Below are 17,085 nucleotides of genomic sequence, written 5' to 3'. Positions count from 1 at the left end.
AGGCGTTTAAGGTCAGACGTGTTCTTGCATACCTGACTGAACACAATGTGGAAGAAGAAAGCGGCTGCTGAAATTTAGCAGAGCGGACCTCAAATATTCTGTTTAACTTAAATAAATATTTAATTTACCTCTTTTATCAAGAATTACATTCCCCATTCTTATTCTTGTAATCAGCCTCTACTTTTTGGCTATTTTTCTCAAAGTAAAACATTCCTCCTCCCTCTTTATCTCTTTTCCAAACATTTACATCCTACCTCTTTTACATCTGTTATCTCTCTGTCTGGACCTTACATTCCTTAATATTCTAAGAATTCAGTAACCTTTGAAATCCTTGCCACAGCCGGCCTCGCCTAAAATCCTAAAAGACTAAATGCAGCGTGTGTGTGAACAGTGAGGTGGACAGTAGTAATCTGCCTGAGACCTAGAGATGTTGTGACTTTTACCGCCATCCCCATCCCTCGAGCTATCCCACCATTATCCTGTCCGAGTAGCATGCTTGACTAAAGCCTGCCGTTTGAATGACCTGGGACCCATTAAGCCATCTAATAATGCCTGTTGGCTGCATGGCCCGTGTGTATCCATGTATTTGTCCGTGGCGTTTTTGCGTGTTTCTGTGTATAGGAGCTGTGTGTATCCCATTAGACTTTCGACTGACCTATTTCAGACAACTGTCCATTTAGCTCAGTTTTTCTGGGCTGACATCCCAAACCTTTGTGGTTTGAGAGGAGAGAGGAGAGCAGACCATACCATCTCTGTTCAGAGCTCGCCCCTTATCTTTGGCAAAATTAGGCCAGCTTTTGTTCCAGATGGGTTTGCCATGTGCTGCTTCAGCCTTGTTTGTGTCAAGGATCCAGTACAGTGTGGCGTGTAACCCATCCTTGTGACATGTGGCCAATTTCTAACGGCTGAGAGCTTCGCCCGTATCAAATGCTGTTCTACATGAACGTTTCTCTTTCTGCCTAGCCATTTAAAAGTATCACAGAGCTCTGTAATGTAAGAAAAGGCGATTAGGTTGGCTGTGAGCTAGGCATCCAGTGTCATGAAAACATGCCTGTTCAGTGGAGACGGTTTCTCCCCGCAGGGATACCAGGGAGCTTTCAGACACGAACGCTCCGTCTCATCTATTGTGAAACCACAATCGCCACGTGGTGCCTCACCTTCTGGCAGTGCATGTTCTCAATCTGCTGCGTTTGAAAGCTTCAGCTGCCAAGTGAGAGAATGCTGATGCTCTCCCAGTGTCAGTGCTCTCGGTCTGCGGCTGGCAACGAAAGGCTGAAAAACACCGCGGTGTGCCAGGGAGATGGGCAGCAGTGGTCTTTGTTTTCATTTTGTCTGGGTTTTTGTTTTGTCTGTGCCTTCATTTTGTCTTTTTGCTTACGTTTGATGTTGCGTGGTTGGTAGTTGGTGGCCGCTCGCTGAGGCACCTGGAGCCTGCCAACGGTTGGTCTGTTATCCAGCTGGGCTCCCTGTCATCTAGGGTCATGCCACCCTGGTGAGGGTGACACACCCTGCTGGAGCACATGCTGCCTGGCTGGTCTGATGACGCCAGAAACACATAGTCTGACAGGATGGATTATAGTGTAGGTCACAGCATTTGTTGATCCTAGTAATCCCTCATGGCAGTAGTTATCATGTGGTGGAATTATCTAAACATTTCAAAAAGGCGGTGCTGTCAAAACACATCGACTGCCGTACAAATTGACATTACCATAGCGTGTCTGTGTGGATGCTGGTTTTGAGGCTCTGTTCATTTCCAGGACGCTAGATTCTCCACTAAGTATAACCCGGTCACAAGTGTTGTTATTTATTAAAGTCCAGCTCCTGTGTAGTAGACCAGACATGTAGTTTCACTTCATTCAATTGATTAATTTGAGCTACACTGAAAGTAAAAGTGAAGGAAAAACCAGACACAGTTTTCTCTGAGCTTTAGGTCACTTCAGTGCTGATTTATTTACATCAAACTTGAGTTCGTGGAGCAGAGAAGGCTTCATTTTGTCCGACTGAGCGATGCTGATTCTAATGAGCTGTTAGGAATTCACGGGTAGGTTCACCGGATAAAAATGAGAGTCGACAGCTCAGTCCATTATGAAGGGACTTAAGCTTTACACAAGTTTAGAAGTCGGGTGAGTCCTGGTGATAAAACATGCATTTACGTTGATGGTTAAAAATGCTCCAGTTGAGCACTAATAAAACCTGCAGTTACACATTTCTTGCACGTCTCGGATGTCATAACACTTGTTGACTTGACCTGAGACAATGTGATAGTTCCTGTTGAATGTTTCCTTTTTCAGAGCGTTCCTCAATGAAAGGACATTTTGTTTTTGTAAGGCTCCTTTAAGCTGACATGCATTCGCTTGATGATGTGCCCCGGCTGAATTTGACTGACAGAGCGAAACTGTCAGGGTGAAGTCCTCAAGCGTTTGCCAAGACAAAGACGCTTTGATCTGCGCTCATCACTCAGCAGCGATATAACCAGGAAAAACTTGTTGTGCCACTGTTTTTTTTTTTTTACTCTGCATTAAAAGAGACATACAGCAGCTGTTGTTCCCCTAATGCAACAATGCCTTTTCGAAAAATGCTAATTTGGAGCATAGTGCATGTGGAGGGTGATGACTGTTAGGTAAACCCAGGAATAATAAACCAACATCTTCCACCTTTTACATTGCAGGACTCTTTAACATCAATTATGTATGGCTTTAAAGGTGCACCTAGTCAGATCTCTTTCATGGGCTTGATAAAGTCCTTTATTACCAAACCCCCTTCAGTATTTGTGCTAATGAAGGTGCACTATGTGTTTTTTAAAAAAAGATTTTAATCAGAAGAGAAAGATCTTCATTGACTGATTTTTTTTTTTGTATGCCCAAACAAACAAACACATTCACTTCATTTTCATGGCTGAATAAACAGAAAGAACAAAGGACAACACAATTTCATACTGTTTTAATTTGTTTGTATTTGGCGGATCCTGCCAGCCTCCTAGCTTCAAACAGTTTTCGTGGACCTTATTTTCCCTTGAACACAGCTTGTTTATTTAGTTATGTAAATAATATTTCTGAGTTTGTATTATTACCTCTTTAATATTGTAAATATTATAATTCTGACGTACAAAACTACCCCTTTCATTCACTATATATTCACCATACATCACATCAATTGATAATTATACAATACATGTCAAGATGGAAAAAATAACGTTTTCCTGAAGCTACTGCGTGTATTTTTATTACCAGAGTGAGATACTGTTTGTTTACAGTCTTTGTTATTTCACGCGCTGTCATTGCAGCTGATAATACCTGCTGAGTCGGGTAAAGAGACTCATTATCTGTACTCCTGGATCCCCGTGAGCTAAGTTGTGATGTCTTCAGATGTTCCTTTGTTACAAAGCTGTCAGTGTGTTTACACTTAACATTTAGCTGACTTGATGTACGACTCGACTTACATTGCAGTAGGTTATATCTATTTGAACAGTTGAGGGAATGTCTGATTAACCTTGTCTGTCACCATGGAACAATAGTCTGAGAGAGCGGCACCACATCCATCTGGCAAGCTAACCAGCCACCCCTTGAAGACATTAAAACAATGTAGTTCTGTGTTTGGCCCAAGGTTTTATAACTGAATGTTGACGAAAATATGCAGTGATGAGATACTGCCTTCATTAAGAGTGATTTATGAAGCGGCTAAACGGCACTTTGAAGTTGTGGAACAAATGAGTCAACCGCCGGCTCGTCTTGACTGAATGTGACCAGATATCTGCGCATGAGTTGTTCTTGTTCAAACTTTTGGGATGAAACTGAGCCGGTCATGATTCAGGGGTTTTCTTTTAACTTACTCTGCCTCCACTGCTGTAAATGTCAATCTTCTCCACTCAACTACAAACTGTTAAATTGACATTTGTGTGGATTGTAAAAAATACCACCAGCTCTTGCTGTCACTTATCCAGTGAAATATCTCAACATCTACTGGAGGGATTGGCAGGACCTTTTAAGCAGGCATTCATGGTGCCCTGAGTCCTAACAGCTCCATGACCAGGCAACGCGGAGCTAGAGACCAAAGCAGGTCTGAGAGGAGGAAAGTCAAGACCAGACATTACCAAAGCAGAATCTGCCTATTTTTAAGTTCATAGTGGGCAATTAGCACGCTGTTTTGAGTAACATGATTGATTTACGAGCCTCACAAATATGAAGTGATGTACCTGTCTCTGCATCAGTGAGGTGCATCCAACCGATCAATACACCAACTAATTGTAAAATCAACACAGGCGTTGCTGTGAAGAAAATTGGAGGCTGTGGCTCAGGATGAGAAGAAAATGCATTCTTGAAGGTTTTATGATAGGCAGACAAGTGCGAGTCAAAATAAGCAAGAGGCCGAGACAGGTCGAACTTGTCAGACATGCGGTCTGGAAACCGAGCTCTGACTAAAGCGCCACAGCCCTGCCTCGTGGCCGTCGTGGCTGCCTGAACCAGGGATGCTTTCAGGTTCTGTTTGTGCAGTTTTCACCTCGCTCTCTGTCAGTTGTTTTCAGAGGCAGAATACTTCCCTCAGATGGTCTTGTACCAGCTTTCACCACAACCAACCCTCTAAACTAGCATACTGAGGCAGGTTCAGGCATCACTGAGCGGAGAAGGGTGTGTGTGTGCGTTACCGTGTAGTGTGTGTGTTTGTTCCTGTACTTTTGACAGAGTAAAGTGTGAAGTGAGCTCATTTTCGGCCATTCCTTCATGCCTCCCTCAGGATGAATTGCAAAAACTTGTTTTGTTTATCCCCTGAGTTTTCATCGAGCTCGACTGTACTTTGGGTTTAGCCCCACTGAGCAAATATCACGAACAACCATATAAAAAAAACCCAACTCTTTAAGAGGCTGTTGTGGATGTTGATGTTGGGGTAAGGTGCTGACGGTTAAGTCTTGGCTCGGAGATCTGACTTGTTTCTCTCACACGTATCAAAAGTAGGAAACAAAGTAAAAAAAAAAAAACTGTTTAAACAGGAAGACAGATTTATAGCAGATGATCCAGTAGAACAAAAACAAGCTAGCATGTGGCTCCCCTTAAAAGAACTCCATTCATAATAACGAGCTAATGAGTGTGAGCGTGTGTCTGCACCCACATGTCCAGAATTAGCTTTTTGTCTCACTGCCACCAGGCTCTTAAATTAAAAAATTACCTGCCAAGATTATTTTATACGAACCAAATTAATTATTATACATTTTTCATAGAAATATGCCAACCTCCTCCTTCTTAGACCTATTTTATGTATGGAATGACCACTGCTGCCGTGTGAGTAGATTTAGAGGTTTAATTTAAAATGCGTACAATGGAAGTTTCTGTCTTCATTTTTTTCTTGCCGCTGGCGTCCACATGGGGATGGTGTTAACTTTCGTCCACACACTGGAGAAGTTGTTTAGATTTAAACCATACATGAGTGAGCTGAGACATTTTTTTTGAGACGGGTGCTAATTTTGAGGCTGTGTGGCGCAGACATCCATCAGTTTGACATGTCCCCTTTCACCTGCATTAGGCCTTTCCTTACCTGGCAGAGAGGTTTGGGGAGCTTTGAGCACGCTCATTGTTATCTTACTCTGACCTCTGACCTACTCATAGCTCCACCCACACCTGCCCTTGGGGGAAATACCTGCCTGTGGCGCTGTGAAGAAACTCTCAGACACGAACTAGAGAGTAGAGACTCACAAAAACAAGCGGGAGGACATCAGGACGATTTAATCTCTCAGCCTCTCTCTCTGGCTCCTTCCCTCTCTCAACATGGCTGGGGTTAAATCAGTCAGGGCCATTAGGAAATTAAAGGTATTGATTACGAGGTGAGCGGGTTGTGTAGAATGTTTGCTAATGAGAACAAGTAGCTGGCCATTGTTTAGTGGTAAGAGGAGCAGATGAATAGCGGGTCAACCAATTTAGCTCTGGAGGATGAGGGCGTGCAGCCAAATGTTGAGCAGTGTGATTCTGCGCAGCTGCAATCGATGTTATGTTATTATTGGATATTGTTCAGCCTGTGTAATTCAAGATCACAGTGCTTTGTGTGTGTGTTTTGCCTGTCTTCATTCAAGCGTGATAAAAATGTATGAGCATAGTGAATATGAGTTTTAATTGTGGAAGATAAGACAGTGACAACAACACTTTATATCAGGGAACTCATATTAACCATTGACTAATTGCTCATTAGCATGCATATTAGAAGTGTATTGGCTATTTATTAGTCATTATGAAGCACTTATAGTAAGTACTTAAGTAATAGGGCATAAAGGTTTTTGCAATTCCTCCTGAGGGGGGCATGAATGTGTGAATTTCATGACAATCCATTCAACAGTTGTTAAGATCCCTAGAGCCACAAAGTTAGCATGGCTAAAAATAATAGTGGTCAGTGTGTCCTACAGTGTGGTCGAGGGTTAGATATATCCGCAACTCCAGTCAAGATTGCCATTAGATTTAACTGTACCTTTAAAGCCCTCTGATGACAACCCAGTCGCCAGAATAAATGTTGGCTGTGTACGTTTCTGCAAATCACGAATATGTTGAAACTTTACATTTCTTAATGTTGCAATTAAACTTTTTTTGTTTAGGTTCAGTTTTCTATTTTATGATGTGACTATGTTGTGCTTATGGACCGGTGAGGCATCGGTACAAAATCCACTAACCCTAACCCCGGAGATGTCTTGAGGTCGCAACAAATAGTTACATTATATATTTGATATGATATATCGAATGGTGTCACGCTTTCAAATGTAGAAACATGGTCTTGATCTGCAGTCACTGTCTTGGAACAGGTGATTTTGTATACAAGGCAAACCATTTTCTGCACATTCCTGGGGTTTGTTATTGACGTCCAGGTAAACCTGCCACAGCAGACAAACACAAAGTCCATCTCTTCGAAAGTGAATGATGATAAATGGAAGTGTGCTGCTGTGCTGCTTATCTAACGCCTGAGGTGGCCTCAAAGTGCCTGCTCATCTCTTCATCTCCCAGTCGCCCCGGTATCAAGTCCCCCGGGATTCCTCGGGACACAAGCTATTTAGTCTGTCAGGGGAGGCAGAGTGATGCTGCGTGGCGGCCATTTTTCATCTCTTTCCGGCATTGTTCGGCCTGGTCTCTAAGAAGGCACTAATTATTCATTTAAAGCTCTGGCTCTTCCCTCTTCCCTCTAATTAGATGGTTAGTCACTCTCCCAGGGCCCCGGGCTGGGGCATTGATCTCCTCCATCTCAATCTTGTTGTAACACAGCCTCTCCACCACACACACACACGCACACACAGAAGAAATGTTTAAATGGGATGAAAGAGGAAACACAGATAAAGTTATCACGCAAAACGCTCGTGATATACTGACACAACAGTGGAGGCACTCTGTCTCTGTCTCTGTCTCTGTTGGCTATCCCACTTACAGTCAGTCTGTTAGATACAAACACTTTCCTCATTCTGCCCAATAATAAGTTCCTTATTTTCTAACTGTGAGTAATTCCCATTTACAGGCCTGAGAATTTATGATCTCAATAGAAAAACAAAGCATAAAGTCAACAGAAACACATAATAGCAATTCCCACCTCCTTACAAACAATTCAGAGTTTCCAGAAATGGTCATCCTGGGGGACTTTGTGGCATATTTCTCTGTTTCTCTTGTGCTCTCTCAAGGCTGTGGTGCAGTCGACAAGACTAATCACAGGCTAGATGAAATGCAGCAGCTGTATTTGTTTATGTATTGAATCTACTGTACTACAAAAGGGGGTAATAAATGGGGGCTGAGGCACAATGAAAGGGAGACAGAGCAATGACTAAAGGCAGAGAGACAGAAAGGGATGGAGGGGGGAAAAAAATCACATAAACACCGACTGTGATAAGTGTTGTTTCCTTGCTTTGTTGCACTTAGCTTCCCTGGGAAGGCAGTGTGCATTCCAGGCGGTGTGTGCTTGTATGTGTGTGTGCATCAGATTTGAATTGTTAACCTGCTGGCGGTGCATTAATGGGTTGGTGGGAGTGTTTCCAAGCCTTGAACATACCTGTGTTAAATTACTCGCATCAAGCCTTTTAGCACTTGAGGAATGTGCTTTTAAAACCCTGCATCTCCTCTTTTGACCTCACGGCTTTAACATCTCTTCCCTAATGTGGAGGCACTAATGACTTTCTTTGGCTCTGGTTACAGTATAATTGGATGTTAATGAAGCGTTGGTGCTGCTTAAGGGATGATCTTGGCCACGCTGAATGTTTTAGGTTTTATTTTTTAAGTGTCTCCTCATAAACCTGGTAAATTTCTTCCATGCTTCTACCAGAGATAGGTCATTTGCTTTCTATCTGCTCTACATCCAGATCTGGATCCTTGAAATCCTTAAAAGTTTGTGAATTTGGGCTGCCCCAGTAGCTCATTTAATGGAGCTAAAGCCATGTAGGATTGATACCAACACCACCCCAGTGCTCTGAGCTCCCAGCCTGGGCAGAGTCAGGTAATAGGACAGCTTACTGCATGGCTAACTGGGCTAACTAGCTAACGGCAGCAGCTAATGGTTACTCTGGTGATTTGCTGCCTCCTAATTGTTTGTAGTATGAATTTGACGGGTGGCCAATTCTTACATATTGCACGTTTACGCTCTTAAACAGGCTACATTCTGCTGTCTACAGGTGTATCACCCACAGTTTTCTACTGTCACTGTAACACAGCACAGTGAGAATAATTCACATATCCAAGCCTCTCACTTTTTAATTGTCTGTGAGTTTCTGTAGAGCCTGCTAATGTTCATCATAAAAAAAACTCTGTGTTGTAACAGTTATAAACCCTGATCCGTATCTCAAACAATGCTGTGTTGAGTCCTTCAATTTGAGGGAATTTGGCCTGGAGAGTCCTTTAAAAGTCCTTGAATTTGATGTGGTGTAGAAAACAAATCTCTGAGGTTTCAAACTCAGTAAAATAAAATAATCCATGAAAGAAATCTGTGTCTAAACAAATGTTTCAAGGCTAATGAGGCATAAAAAGAAAAACATTGAAGCATTCACCAGTCTCAAGACAAAGCATGTGATATTAGACACTGACAAATTTAGTAGAAGCGTAGCAGCACTTTGGAAGTGATGTACGATTCTCTGCATAAGGATATACGAGGAAATATGTTTTCCTCAGTGACACTGCCGTGCCTCATCAGTTTGAGACATGGTATGTATGTAGTTTGGCTGGTTCGTTCTTGCGTTTCTTTATTACTGGAAGTTACACCTGACTCATGTCGAGCCTCTCAGCTGCCTGACTGTACATATGCTCATATGAAATCAGGGGTGCAGCTTGTGATAACTTTCATTACAGGGTCAGCTGCTGATTGTATTCTCGATTAACTGATTAATCCTTTTGTATGAGATTTTGGAAAATTGAGGAAAAATCACCCCCTTGACGGTTTCTACAGCACAAGGTGGTGGTGGCGATATTTGTTTTCTTCAACCAACAGATCAAAAATCTAAATATCTTCAGTTTGCTATCAAGAAAGTCAAATGGGAAATGTTAAAGAGAAGTTATTCTCAAAAAGCGGCATAAATTTCACCATGAGTGAGTCATTCATCATAGCAACCCCACGGCATCACCTACACAGTGAAGCCACAGAGGCGATATCGTTAACGATCTGCGTGGGCGCTTTGAAACTGACCTTTCATGTTCCCACATCCCGAATTCCTAACAGCCCATTCACTGTTTTCTCATTGAGAGAACAAACAGGCGACCAACTAAAACCAAATCACCTGATAGGAATCATTTCTGCCAGCCCAAAGTAATGAATGTAAATGTATTTAGATGTATGGAGTAGGTGGAGGGAGAAGAGGAGGGCGGAAGGAAGAAAAGTTTACTAAAGTTTAGAGTTTAGCGCAGCCTAATAGGCAGCCGATCTGTGCACTGTGGTGATTTTTATGTTGTGTTAGTGTATCTCAGCTTTTCTGTTGGTCAGATACAATTCATTAGAGCTTTATTGATACTGAAGTTGATATAAAAACTGAGTTTTGTGCAGAAAGTACACTCCATTGGATAACTACGACAACCTGTGATGCTGAAAACAAACATCAAGCATCAAATTCAGAATAATTGTGTATTTATAAAAAACAATGAAGCTGATGAGGTAAAACTACATTTATTGTCTTCTCTGTACTACTACTACTATTATAAAAAAACCTAAACTTCTGAAGTGTTGAAACAAAGCTGTTACTCCACAGTTTGCAACACTCAGTGTCACAGACACATTTCAGTCAGTACAGAAGAGTCTTGAGGTTTGACACCCAGCCCAGATTTTGGTGCTTTATCATGTATTTTGAAGGCAGGCTCTTGTATCTACATTTTTTCAGTGTCATCATGGCCTCTCTTAAAGAGATTAGAACAGAGTGTGAGAAAAGCTTTTCTACTGAATACTCCAGTGATTATAAAGCAGGGTCTGGCTGTTAAGAGTAAATCTGTTTTGGAAAGAGAGAGACACCTGGAGTGCCATTAAAAAGAAAGATCCTCTTTAGGTCCCTCTCACTCTCTACGTATTTTTTCTTATGTTTCTTTTGCTCTTTACCCTGCAGATGGCATAGACATTTATAACTGTAATTACGTTTCCTTAATAACATGTTTGCCCCCCCCAGCTCATCAACCTGCTTGCATGCTCCCTGCCAAGTGCACTTGCCAAAGCCTGCTGCTCATGTTTGATGTTTTATCCCTCTCTGTTGTTCTTTTCTCTCTCTCTCTGATGTGTTTTGGGTCGGCGCTGTTGTTGTGTCTGCTGCGTCGACAGAGGTGTCTCCTTTTCTCTGCTAGACAGACACCCATGAACTTTGTTGTTTTGCCTGCTGCCTCCTGTCTGCGTTACGCCGTGATGCATTGTGGGAAGGCTAACTAGCTGCTCCTCTCCGAGCTAAGGCAGCAGGCTGCCAGGTTGTGATGAGTCTGGCTGCAGTCTAGCCTTGTTTAGGGCTCAGTCGTTTTTTTTTTTTGTTTTTTTTTTTTACTTTGTGGGAGTCCCCCCTCCCGCTGCGATCTCCAGAGGTTTTCAGAGGTCTGGTCTTGGCTGACTGGAGCATTTATACACCTTGTGTTTCCTCCATTTCACCCCTCTGGCTCGTTAAAGTCTAAATTCCACCGACACCTTTGAAGTGTGTTGAATGTGTTTGTGTGTTTTTCTTTTATTGTACGTGGAGATATTTCTACTTGCTGGGCCTGCAAAGCAGATGTGTTTAAAGGAACTCTGCTTCGCTCAGGGGTTTACAAAATTACACTTTTTTTTTTTGGACAAATGCTGTAAATGAGGGGACGGTACAGTGCAGCCGCTGCCGCTTTCCTTGTTGCCAGTCCCATACGAACGCGCTCTGGTGTGATACGATCCCACCACCAGCTGCTCTTCAGCCAGAGCTTCACAGCCCCTGGGATGAGACGAGGACAAAGACAGATAAATTGACTGTAGTCTGCAATCTTCCTGTCAAAGCAGAATGAAAAAGGAGCACTGCTGCCTTTAATCTGGCTGTTGAGCCCTGCAGTGGCATTTTCTCCTCCACTTTTCAAAAGCTCCATTGAAGTGCTACCCGCCTGCCTGCCTTGCTCGGAGGGAGGTTGCTGGTTCCCAACCAGGTGTTTATCTCTCCTCTCTTGTCATCTCCCCTCCTGCACACTTCTGGGGTTAATCCAGTAGTTGAAAAAGTAGACTGCCGCTACAGCGCTGTCCTGTCTCCCCCTAAAAAAATATGAAGTAGCTCGAATATTCTTATAACCGTCATGTTTGCCTCGAACCTGTCATGTAATCTCATCCCTTAATTCTGCAATTGTGCGCCGTAGAGTCACGCTAAATGATTCAAACAACCATTTTAATCCATTTATAAAGCTCTGCCGCGGCTGCGGCTGACAAAAGGAATATTGCGCATGATTTGTTGCAGTTCTGAGGGAGTCTGAGGACTGTGTCTTCAAGTGTTGAGTCATCTGTCAAACACAGTTCTGCACAGCAGCGACTCACGGCTGCAGCCAAAATCTTGCCGGTCACTTTAGGGTCAGCAAACGTGGGTGAAGAGGCAAGGGAGCGGCCCTCTCTCTGCCAGTCTGTTTGCCTTCGTTCCCCCCTCTCCCCTCCGTCACTTTTCCAGTCTGTGGCGGACATTCTTGCGGACAACAATTTGCTTGGAATCTCAAACATGTCACACTTTTTTCCCCCCCAAAAGCCTTTGTGCCTCATTTCTACATAAACAGAAAGAATCTGCAGCATCTGTTGTGCATGTAGAGGAGCTTTTGTCCCCGCCAGTAAGTTAACATTGGCAACAACTGGCATCCCAATGACAATACACGTGTGTGGTCCTCGCCGAGGTTACTTCGGTTCATGCATGCAGTTTTGAGTGATGCCTCTCCACAATGTTGTTATAAATATTCAAATTGAGTTGCCTACTTTTTTCCCTCCTTTGTAGAATTCCAATATATTCCAAAATTGAATCATGACAAGCTTGTAAGAATGGATCATGTGTTTTTCTGCGTCTTACTGCCAACAACTGGGTATCAGTAGTTCACTGGTGGAACTGGCTGTCATCAGACAAGCAGGCGGCTTTCAACAAATGTTTGAGGAGAGAAGACGAGCACAACGAGCGAGAAAACTCCAGAGATGTTCAGTTCTAGGACAGTGTTGGTCTCCAGAATCGAGGGACAGACCGCTCCACGGTTGTTGTCAGATGTCATCCACAAAGTGTGACACAAGTTGTTGTTCACAAATAGACAGGAAATGCTCCTGTGTGATATCTAACTTATGATCAAATGAATGTGTTGCTTCTTTTTTTATCAGTTTGCGTGGAGACACTGCATCACTGAGTTCCCTGCTAAGGTGCATTTGCATTCGTACTTCATGTATTTGGCAAAATAACTCAAGACAAGTATGATTAACTTTCTACTACTACTCAAAGAAAGTCTTGTATAACTGCAAATGGCGTAACCACATTATTCTCCACTATTTCCAGTATCGTAGTCAGTACGATATTATCTAGTGATTTGATTTCACTCACTTTGAGTTTACAAGACCGCAAGAAATTCGATTTAAGTACCAGGAACATCCGTCACACTTTGAGCTCTGTATTAAAGATGCTTGTGGTCAGTTAACTCGCACTCGGAGATGGAAATGAGTCTGAAAATCGCAGATGCTTGATAACGAACAAGAATACTCTGTTATGTCACATGCTTTTGATTTTCACATGCATGCTGCGTCTCAGAGCACCATCGACTGCAATTTTAGACACAGTCTTTGCTCTTCTGTGTACGCTACAATCAGATGACACCAGTTCCAATTAGACTGGAAAGATTATTTCTCATACTTGCAGTGGAAATTACTTTCAGATTGTGCATTTACCCCTGTTTGTCAGATTCGTTTCACCTGCGAACATGGAAATGAAACAAGAGTGAGTGGGATAAATCACAAGTGGGATATGGACTGCTGGTGGCTTTGTTGGCACTTCCTGAGCTATTACGTTGAATGTAGAGGCTTTGGGGTGTTTAATCACCGCGCTGGGTTTTGGAAGATTGCACAGTGTTTGATGAATACACTGTGGGTTGAGGGAGGCGGGCCGATCCGTCTGACTTGAATGTGATCGGGAGAGATGTCGACATCCATCTTCCATGTATCTGTCTGGTCTGTGATCCGTCTGTGATCGTTGGCCTACTTGTGTCATACATCCCCAGGTCTCACCTAACAAGCAACATTTTAATGCTCAGTAGTTATTCATGTGATGGGCCGCAACAACCAAGAGGGTATAAAAAAGTGAAAGGAAAATGGAGATGGAGGAGTTGCTCATCGTTTTATGAAAGATTTATCAAAGTTTTTCTCAGATAGCAGACTGAAACTGAAAACTTTGTTGCATGAATGTTCTCCGCCCGTGCTCTAATATCACTTCTGTGCTCTTACAGCTTAAAATCGAGCCTGTGTTCAATGTAGACCTCAGGTGCTGAACTTGGCCTCCCTCCACATGTTGCCATTTGACAGATACCATCTGGAGAGGCGCTGCAGAACAATTCTTTCCATTTCTTGGCACATCAAACTTAGAAAATTCATTCTCTCACCACACACACACACACACACACACACACACACACACACACACACAGTCACACATGTAAAAAACGTTATTTCCCTAATCAGATGCAACTTGCTCTCACATCTGACAGGGTGCATTTTCTAGATTCCAGCTCTCTTTCTCTCTCTCTATGACTCAAACATCCCTGTCCCTTTCACCCCTCTCCCCTGCCTCCACCTCCTCCTCCTCCTCCTCCTCCTCAATTCACACCAAAACATGCAGACAGAGGCCTGAATACTTCTTGAGTGTATCATCATAGATTGTTCTTTTTGGGGGGGTTAGGGTTAATGAGAATAAGTGTTAATCACAAACAACGCTCAGAGAAAGCCATGAGACACATGCCAAGGCACGCGGCGTATGTTTCGTGACATGCAAACCGAGGAAGGATCCTGGATATAAAAATCTACATGACAAAAAAATAAAGCACCCATCATGTTTGTATAGAAAGTGAGCATGTGATACAGATTGTATGTGTCGCTGATTTTTTTTTTTCACCCTCCTCTTGTCTCCTTGCAGTGCCTGGAAACTTGGGCTGCTTCAAAGACAGTGGTGACCCGCCCACTCTGTCCGGCACCAGCGAGACCTCCAACAAACTCACCATCCAGAACTGTATTAGTTTCTGTAGGAAGCAGAGATATAAGGTAAGAAGATTTTAACTCTCAAACATTCAAAACCAAAGGAAAAAAATACTCAAATGTTTCTAGTGTGTACTTCATCCTGGCACTCGTGCTGAAAAAGTTAAACTGTGTCCCCTCACCGGATGAAAAAGCCTCCAGTCAATAACCGGAGTCATGTCTGAAATGGACACAAGCTGTCCCTCGCGATATTCAAGCTTTTATGTAAATCATCTGCATTTACGGGCAATTTCCTGACAGTTATTATCATGATGCCCGGCGCAGTCTATGCCCTCTTTATTCAGCCATCAAGCTTCCTGTTTCAAACCAACCAGCGGATGACAAATCCTCGTAGCAATCAAGGCTGACAGCTGGAAATGAATGGTTATTAGCCCAGTGGGCACCTCCTCTTCAATGCATCTCGCTCATCTCTGAGTCTGGCATGCCATTGTCCCTGCTACGAACAGTGCCAGGTGTTCATTTTCTGTCTCAGCGGATCCAGTTCAGCTCCGTCTGCATTGACAGATACTGACAGCTCCCCCCCTCCCCGCGTATTTCAGCAGATGTTACAGGATGTGGCGGCAGATTGGCATCGTCTGCCTACCCTTGGACTGTCGCTGTCCTTAATGCGCATGTGAAACGTCAGCGCTCGGAAGTACAGATCCCGTGTGGCTGTTTGACAAAGAGCATGCCTGATGAGTTAGACAGCGATCCATCGCTTGTTTGCTCCGCCAGAAGAATTCATGTTGGTGTTCATCAGATAGAATAATGCAACAAGGACGTAGCTCGATACATCTTGGCGAGAGCGGAGGCTTGATGAATTCCTATTCCATGAGAGAAGACGCAGAGTGGGAAATGATGCAGTACCTTCAGTTGAGTGAATTCATTTAGGGCCTGAAAAAAAACTGGACAATGGTGTCCTTTTAAATGAAGGACAACAGCTCTTTTGAGAACAAGCAGCCAGCAGTGACGAGGTCACGATGTGTGAAAGTTTTTGACGTTTCGCATTCCTGCTCCGACGCTGTCAGGAACAGTTTACTAACAGTTTTGATTTGAAAGATAGATGGATGCTATTTCAGTAAGGTTTATTCTCTGCGCACTGTGTGCAGCTGTGTGTTTGAAAGGAAGCGTCTAATCAGCTGAGAGGTCGTCCAGACTCAGATTACAGCATCTTGTAATCATGAGAGCAATTAGGCCACTTTGGACTCGAGTCTCTTTCATTTCAAAAGGGAGGAGAAGCTCCGTGCAGCCGACTTGATACCAAGAGTTCAAAGCGTTTCACACAGAGCTGATATGAGACACACAACCTGTAAAACAACTTTTATTTGAGTATGCAAACTTGGTTTATTTCTATGCAGAACTTGTTATGTAAACATGTTTATTTTATGGAAAAAGTATAAGTTTTGAATATTTCTAGTGGAAAGAATGGCCCAAATCTTGGTTTCCTCCACGATGTTTGTTCTCTCAGTCTCCCTCAGCGTTTTCCTCGCTGGCACCCATGCCAAATGGATTTTTAATGAATAGCATTATGGGCAGTGTTACCCAAAGTTTGTTTTGAATTGCTGATGCATTGATTTGCATAACCCCCTTTTGTGCTTTGCAGCTCGCCGGAATGGAGTCAGGATATGCCTGTTTCTGTGGCAATGAAGTGGACTCTCGTGACCACGGCGAGTCGCCCAGCATGGAGTGTAACCACGTTTGCTTCGGCGACCACACCCAGCCCTGCGGTGGAGACGGCTGGGTCATCATCTTTGACAGTGAGTGTTAACTAGCGTTGCTCTGTCGCTGTGATCTTTGCACATCTGTGCTGTGGTTTGGGATTATACACACGACAACAAACGTTTATAAAAAGTAATATAATATACATATATTATATATAATGTACATAAAAATGCCTCTGTATCTGTGATGTTACCTGTTTGTGCTCTGCAGTTTGTAAGTATTAAAACTATTACATTTCACAGTATTACATTTCCTTATCACCATCAGACCTGCTTACCTCATCCACAACTGTGATTAGACCTACAGCCGTCCACCGTACTGTATATAAACACTTAAGGTTCATTCAGTGTGGAGGATTTAGTCACATCTGGCAATGACTTTGCAGATTGCAACCAACTGAATATCCATTACCTCACCCTCTTCTATGGTGGCCGCCAAAAACCCATATTACGTGAAAGGCCCTATCTTGAGTCAGTGTTTGGTTTGTTTGTTCTGGGCTCCCGAACACAAACCTGCTCCCTGTGTAGGCTCATTCTTAGGTTACAAATCAGGATTCTTAGTTTCAAGTGATCATACACTAATTAAAACATAATTATGAATATCATCACCTAAATCCCCTTTAAATCCTACCCACTGACCTTGGGTATTTGCAAATACTGAGGACCGATCCAAAACCTCTCTTTAGCCCAAATTTCTACGTTTATGTCGCAACAACTT

At 43.1% G+C, this 17,085-nt stretch overlaps 1 protein-coding gene across 2 annotated transcripts in view; it reads left to right on the top strand.

Moving 5' to 3' along the window:
- The window catches only part of kremen1 (kringle containing transmembrane protein 1), a 56,120-nt gene that overhangs the window by 29,900 nt on the left and 9,135 nt on the right, over window positions 1-17,085 (top strand). For both annotated transcript variants that reach the window (XM_084358797.1, XM_084358796.1), the window contains exons 4-5: window positions 14,549-14,673; window positions 16,250-16,403. In XM_084358797.1, coding sequence (XP_084214923.1) covers window positions 14,549-14,673; window positions 16,250-16,403 — 279 coding nt within the window. The remainder of the gene's footprint in view (window positions 1-14,548; window positions 14,674-16,249; window positions 16,404-17,085) is intronic.

The sequence above is a fragment of the Pagrus pagrus genome, assembly GCF_965226575.1.
Source record: "Pagrus pagrus genome assembly, chromosome: 8".
In the NCBI taxonomy this organism is placed as follows: domain Eukaryota; kingdom Metazoa; phylum Chordata; class Actinopteri; order Spariformes; family Sparidae; genus Pagrus; species Pagrus pagrus.
Note: the sequence above shows the minus strand (reverse complement) of the source record. Positions and strands in the feature narration are given on the sequence as shown.